The 7,299-nt window shown below is 56.4% G+C and overlaps 1 protein-coding gene across 2 annotated transcripts; it reads left to right on the top strand.

Moving 5' to 3' along the window:
- The first annotated feature begins 1,239 nt into the window (after positions 1-1,239).
- SOD3 (superoxide dismutase 3) lies at positions 1,240-6,388 on the top strand. Of its 2 annotated transcripts, XR_009351191.1 has the most exons (3): positions 1,240-1,395; positions 4,977-6,018; positions 6,109-6,388. XR_009351191.1 is itself a non-coding variant. In XM_059164524.1 (2 exons), the coding sequence occupies exon 2, from the start codon at positions 4,993-4,995 to the stop codon at positions 5,731-5,733; it is 741 nt and encodes a 246-aa protein (XP_059020507.1). In that variant the 5' UTR covers positions 1,240-1,395; positions 4,977-4,992; the 3' UTR covers positions 5,734-6,388. The 2 variants fall into 2 exon arrangements, 1 of the variants encoding a protein (XP_059020507.1); XM_059164524.1 differs by having other exon boundaries at positions 4,977-6,388.
- Positions 6,389-7,299: the final 911 nt, after the last annotated feature.

Raw genomic sequence — 7,299 nt, 5'->3', positions numbered from 1 at the left:
CAATGTTTTGATTAGTCACACGCCCACGTCTGGAGAGAGGTATGGAGTCAATACCTCCTGCACAGAATGAGCCCTGGCTTCCAAGCAGAAAACCGAGGTGCTGTTGCCAAAGGAAGCGGGAATAGATGTTCCCAAAGCTGATTGCACACCAGAATGACCAATTTAAAAAAAATAAAAAAAGAAGAAGAAGAAACAGTTCTAGGAAACTGGCAGTGGATTCAGTCAGCCTGGGGTGGAGCCTAGAAGTCTAGATTTTGAACAAGCCTTCCTGCTGCCAAGACTAGTGTTTGGGTCTCTAGGGGCCCCCCTCCCCCACACCCCCACCCTCCTCAGTTGCACTCCCTACTCTGCGCCTGATGGATCTGTTGACATCACCATTCCCTCCTGGGGTCTGAAGCCCCAGACAGTAGGGGCTCATGCAGCTCTGGGTACCCGGCCTGGAGTGAGCGCCCACAGCCCACTTGCTGAAGGAAGACAGTCAGGCAGACAGGCAGGCAGACAAGCAGCCTTCTCCCCTGTGGGCTCCTCTGGGAGAGAAAAGCTTCTATTTGGGGAAAGGGCTGCCGTGATGGAGGGAAGACCGTGGCAACAGAGGCCAGCAGGCCAGCAGGGGTGGACAAGGCTCACGGTCCCCTGGGCCACACACTCTTAGAAGACTCCTCTATAACTTCAATGATAAAATGACCACGAGAGTGATGGTGATGCGGTACGAGCATGACTGTGTGCCGACCGCCGGGTCAGCATCAAATCCCCCATTTTACAGACGATGAAGGGGAGGCCCCCGCGGGAGCAGGAGCACAGTTAGGAAGGGACACGGCTGGGCCTGGGCAGCCTAGCCCATGTGACCACCACCCAGCAGCCCACCCACCTCTCAAAGGGCTGGCACCAGGGCGCCGGGACAAAACACCATCCATATTTGCAAGGGGCCCATTTCCTTCCTAGTAGCATCCGGCAAACATAAGTCAACAGCAGAGGAAATCAGGGGAGAGCAAGAAAGAGGCCATTGTATACCTCTCCAAAAAGGCTCTTTTCTGCCGACTTCTTATTTCCCAGCTGTGTGCTGAAGGTCACTGGCTACGTCTGCACAAACCAGTGAAGTCACAAGAAGGAAAACTTGGCGGGGGAACCCAGGCATGGGGAGGGTGGAGGTGGAGACAGAGGAGGGTGGAGTCAGAGGAGGAGGGGGCCAGGCCATTCCACACCCGGGGACAGGGCCTCCTGACCCTCCCTCAGTCAGCCCAATGGCTGGCCTTCCTGGCCGTGACCACTCCCGTGGGCTGGCTTCCCTGCACACCCACAAGCAGCCCGGCCTCAGGAGTCTGCCTGCATTCCTGTGAAAACTGGGTGCTGCTCCCTACTTCTCGGAAGGCGAGCTCTCTTGGAAGAGCTGGAAAGGTGGGTGCCTGGTTGAAGTTCCTTTCCTTCTTCTCCGAGGGTGCTTTTTATGAGCTTGGAACTGGGGCGGGGCATCTGGCCTCTGCTTGGAAAAGCGCTTGATCATCTTTTTGAGAGGATGACATTGAAGGACAGAACCTGGCTGCTCTGAAAGGGACGAGTGGGGAGGCAGAGGAAGGGGTGAGGGAGGAGAGCTTGGGAGAGAAAGGAGCTGTTGTCCTTTGCACCTGCGATGGCCTGTCCCCACAGACTTTAGGGTTAAAAAAGAGAAACCTGGAGGGAAGAAGGCCGCCTCTCTCTCTTGCATGCCTCCGGTGCCTGGACCCACTAGGGCCCAGCCACTAGGGCCCAGCCACTAGGTCCCAGCCACTTACTGGGGGAGGCACGGGTGGGAGGGCCTGGCTGGCTCAGACTCATCTCCAGGGCGCCTTCTAGGAATAAGGAACTGGAATGTTGGAAAGGCCACCGTCTTCCGAGATCCCGACCCAGGAAGGGGGCACAGCCTTTGTGGCTTCCTTGCTGTCTTCTCTTCCAGACCAGGCACACAGACCCCCCGCCCCCGCCCAAACCACATGGTCTTTCACAGCTCAATCTCAGGGGGACAGTGTGCATGTGTGAGATGGGTGAGCCTGCCGCGGACTGGCTTTGCAGGGGGCGGGTAGAAGTCAAGGTTTAGAACCACAGTGTCCGGGCTCACCTAGTGTTGCCGAAGAATTTTTTTTCTTTAAAGAGAAAAGGATCTCTTTCGGACGTTAAGTATTACCCAAGCATTCTCAAAATAGAAAGTTTCATTGACACACCCCAAACAATCTGGTTTTGCTCTGTTTTTAAGGAAGAATTTTCCAACTGGCAGAGCCCTCTGAGGGGCAGGACTGCTGGCAGGGGTGGGCAAGGCGATGATGATGCTGGAGAGCTCGAGGCTGAGGCCTGGGTTGGTTCCCCACTGCGGGACCTGCTCCCTGGGGCTCTAGTGGGGAAACCCATACCAGGCCCTGTCTGAGGCGGTGGTGCCCTTGACATACCCTTCTGGACTTCTCCTACCTTTCCTGCTCCTCCTTCTTGGAGCCTTTCCTGGGCACCTCCTCCTCTCATGGCCTCAGTAGCATCTCTCAGCAGATCATCCTGAAACTTCTATCCACATTTCCCTCCGGTCGCTAAGGGCTGCCAGATACCGGGAACTTCCTACCTAACCGGGCTCTGTGCTGTGTGCCTTCAGCTGTTCAGTGTGCTTGGGCCACACACTTCTAAATCTTGCCGTCAGCTGCTTATTGACGCCGTAACTTTGGGCAAGAGGCTTTCTTCTCCGTGCCTCAGTTTCCTGCTCTTTGGAAGGCGGATAAGAGTAATGCCTACCCCACAGGGCTCAGGGAAGGCTTCTGTAACTCGATAGAGACCAAGTGCTTTTAACAGCGCCTGTAGGTGTGTTTGATAAATGTTAGCCCTTCACACTGTCTCTCTGAAACCTCATGGCAAGTCTTGAAGGTCTGTATTATTATCCCTATTCGTAGATAAAAACACTGAGGCTCAGAAGAGAGGCGGAGCTCAATTAGCTTTCAGTCCAGCAGTTTCTCTGCTGCTCTACACTCACAGTGAGCCCAGAACCCATTCTTTTCATCCTCATACTAGATATTGCCTTTCTGTAATGGTTACAGAAGGAATAAACACCCAGCCCTGGAGTTTGCTTTTCAAGTGTCATGTGCCTTTGAAATCACGGCCAACCTGCAAACCAGTTCTGTGGAGAGAGCACTGGTCCATGAGGACAGACTTAAAACTATGAAGACAACCTGCCATATAACATCTCACCGAATCTTCACCATGATCCTTGGTGGCATTGGGGAGCTGAGACAGAGTCAGTCACTTCCCCACAATATGGTGATAAGCACACACTGGGATTGGGATCTGAGTCTGTGTCTGACTCCAAAACCCTGGCTGAGTCCTCGAGTCTTTGATGGAGCTTTAAAAAACCAGTAATCCATGCCCACCGAATCAGAATCTCTTGGGTGAGGCCTGGGCATGTGACTTTTAGAGCCAGAATCCAATGTGCAGTCAACATTGAAAACCTCTCACAGGGACACTGCCTGTCGCAAGTGCCAGACACATATTTCCAAACGGCTACCAAAAAGATACCCGACCTGGGCACTGACCAGCCTCTCATCCTCAGCGGGCTCAGGTGGGGCTCAGCCTCTCTCCCAACTTCTCAGGGCCTCCTACCAGCAGGCATCCGCCCCGTCTTCCCTGCTGGGAACCCCATCATCATGGCTGTTCCCGCTCCCTCTCCATCCCTCCTGTAAGTGCTATTCAAGATGTCTCCCAAATCCATGCCCCTCCATCTTTGCTGCCTCCACCTTGGTGAAGGCGCTCATTAGGTCCGCTTTGCCCTGAGGCAACCAGGCAACTCATCTCCCTCCAGCTGTCTCTGTTTTTCCTTCTCTGTGTCTCCATCTCTTGCTAGGCTGTTCCCACTCCATCTTCCCTGTTACCTCCAACCCCAAAGACCAGCCCATAACCTTTCCCCATCCAGGTTAATGAACTGAAAACTATCTCATTGCCCTCTGCTTTAAAATTTCCACCGGCTCTAGACCACTCCTCCTGCCCCCCCAGCCCAGCCCAATATCCACAGTCCTTACTTAGCACAGCAAACCTAGACCCTCAGCCCCTGAGGGTCAGCTCTAAATTCCCTCCTCCCTGGCTGCACACACCATGTTCTAGCCACACAAAACTTCCCCCAACCCCTTAAACAAACCATGCCCTTTCACAGGCTGTGAACATGTCACATTGTGCCTCCTGCCTGAAGTGGGCTTCCAACCTGGCTCAGCTCAAAGACTGCTTGCTTTATGAGACCAAGTTCAAATGTCATCTCCTCTGGGAAGCCTTCTGGGAGTTTGCACGGCAGTGTGGGTACTCATTCCTCTGTCCTTTCCTAGCACAAGACTCTTCCATCTTCAGTCACAGGGAGGGCGTTACAATGATCTGATGACATGTCTGTCCCTCCATGAATTCCTCATTCAACAATCACATATTAAAGGTGTCCTACAACCAGGTGCGGGCCCAGGTGCTGGGGATGATGAGTAAAACTCAGCTTCTGTCTTCAAGTCTACTGTGCGCACCAAAGAGAGGATAGGGCAATTCAGAGAGAGGGCATCGCTGGTGCAAAGACCAAGAAGGCAGGGCAGCTAGTCTCAGTAGGTGTGTTAAGGAAGGTTGTTGTTTGGCCAGAGTGGCAGGGGATGCGGTGGGGTGATCAGGGGAGGCAAGAGGTCTGGAAGGGCCACCCTCACCCGACCCGAGGTGCTCCCCCGATTGCCCCAAGACTCAATCCATGTGATGGAGTCAGGGATGGAAGGGACTATGATCACACTTGTGGCTCAAAAAGATGGCTACGAGTTGCCCGAGACTGTGTCAAACCCATTTTTACAACCCCAGCACTTAACCTAGGTCCTGGAGCGCGGCAGGGCCCGAGAGGCAGGAGCTAAGGCAGGAATGCCCACTGGGCAAAGAAGCCCCTGGGGTCAAGAGTCCAGAGGGCTCCCCGGTGCCAGCAACTAAGGCTCGCTCTGCCCCACCGTTGGGGGTGCCCACAGGTCACCGACTCTGGCCATGCTGGCCCCGTTGCTGCTGTGTGCCTACCTGCTCCTGGCGGCCCCCGCCTCGCGCGCCTGGCCTGCCGTGGACCCGGAGGAGCCCGGCTCCAGCACGGCGGCGCAGATCCGCGACATGCACGAGAAAGTGACGGCCATCTGGCAGGAGCTGACGCAGCGACAGGCGGCGGCCGACGGCCAGGACGCCGTGCTCCACGCCACCTGCCGGGTGGAGCCGTCGGCCACGCTGGACACCGCGCAGCCACGGGTGAGCGGCCTCGTGCTCTTCCGGCAGCTGGCGCCCGGCGCCCGGCTTGAGGCCTACTTCGACCTGGAGGGCTTTCCGGCCGAGGCCAACAGCTCCAGCCGAGCCATCCACGTGCACCAGTTCGGGGACCTGAGCCAGGGCTGCGAGTCCACCGGCGCGCACTACAACCCGCTGGCCGTGCCGCATCCGCAGCACCCGGGCGACTTCGGCAACTTCGCGGTGCGCGACGGCCGCCTCTTCAAGTACCGCGGCAACCTCGCCGCCTCGCTCGCCGGCCCGCACTCCATCGTGGGCCGCGCCGTGGTGGTGCACGCGGGCGAGGACGATCTGGGCCGCGGCGGCAACCCGGCCAGCGTGGAGAACGGCAACGCGGGCCGCCGGCTCGCCTGCTGCGTAGTGGGCTTGAGCGGGCCGCTGCCCTGGGCGCGCCTAGCGCAGGAGCACGCGGAGCGCAAGAAGCGGCGGCGGGAGAGCGAGTGCAAGACCGCCTGAGAGCGCCCCTTCACCTGCCGGGGTCACAGGGATCGCCCCCCGTGTCCCCCGACGCCCTTCCCCTCCGTGCGCGCCCCAGACCTGTCCCCTGCCTGCCGCGAGTCTCTCCCTCTGCTCCCAGAGACACCCACGGGCCGAGTCCCAGGGCTGCCATGGCGGAGGTCTCCCGGAAAATCTCCTCCACCCCGACACCTCCAACCACGTATGCGGAGACACCCCTCTGCCTCCAGGAGGCAGCCCCCGCCCTCTGAGACCACTCATCTTGAGCTCTGAGGGCCCGTGGAGGTATTGAAATACCCCATCTACCCTCCCAGACAGCACCCTCCCCCCACTCCGAGGTTCCTTCCCACTCTGACACCACTACTCTCATTCCAGGAGCCCTGAAATCCCTCTTTGCCGCGAGGACTTAGCTCTTTGCACCCCGTCGATTCCTTCTAGGAGCTCCGAGACCCCTCCTGGGGTTATCCAGCCCCCCATGCCCGCCTCGCCGCCTGTCGTGCACCATGCCAGCGAATGAGCCTGTGGTTAGGCACCCCTGCCTGGTGTCCTCTCAGCTGTCTGTCGCTCGCCCACTGCCACCCCGCAGAGAGTTGCTCCTTTGGGGCTGTTTGGCAATCTTTGTGTTCCCATTAAAATTCAGCAATTCAGACTTGCACCGGGGCCTTGGTTACTTATTTTGTTTGTCTGAGGCTCTGTTCCCAGGCTTAGCTACTTTTTGGAAATAGCAAAGATATTTCCCAAATCCGTTCAGGATTTCTCCTTATCCTCCTCTCTCCAAGTCTGCTGGCCCTGGTATTCAGTCACTGGTTGCCATGCCCTTCCGTGGGGCTCCAAGGATGGAGGGCACCAGGATCTCTCAGGAACGTGAGAGGGGGGAAAAATGACAGCTTCCTGGGCTGGAATCCAAAGGAAAAGATGGACATCTATTTGCAGCAAGCTTCCTGGAGATTCCCAGGCTGGAGCCACCAACCTGGCACACAGTTCATGCCACCTCACTGGGCCTGGCGTCTCCCAGCATGTGCCTCTAAGGGCAGCCCGAGGTCCATTTCCCAGATGGTGGGGAAAGGGCCAGTGAAGCAGTCCAGTGGGCAGTTTACAGGGAGGTTGGCATTGCTGTCGAAGTTGCTGGCCTTCTCCATGACCTAGACAAGGACAACGTTCTTCCTCTTGACTTCAAGAACCATGGAGCCCAATGGTAGGCTTTGACTTGGATGTTCAGCCTCTCTTTTTGAAAATTATAGTCTATACACAGACTAGAACAGAAAGTGTTATCTACCTTTGTTTATTTTATTTTTTAAAAGATTTTATTTGTTTTAGAGAGAGTGTGTGCTTGGGTAGGGGAGGGGCAGAGGAAGAAACAGAGAGAGAATCCCAAACAGACTCCACATTGATCATGGAGCCTGATGTGGGACTCAATCCCAGGTCCCAGAGATCATGACCTGAGCTGAAATCAAGAGTCCGTTGCTTAACTGACCGAGCCACCAGGTGCCCCTAAACACCTTCACTGATTAAATAAAAACACTCACCTCTTGGGCCGACTCACTCTGTAGCTGTAGCATTTTCTCC

Source organism: Mustela lutreola, chromosome 1 (assembly GCF_030435805.1).
Source record: "Mustela lutreola isolate mMusLut2 chromosome 1, mMusLut2.pri, whole genome shotgun sequence".
NCBI lineage: Eukaryota > Metazoa > Chordata > Mammalia > Carnivora > Mustelidae > Mustela > Mustela lutreola.
This window is presented reverse-complemented; position numbering and strand designations above follow the sequence as displayed.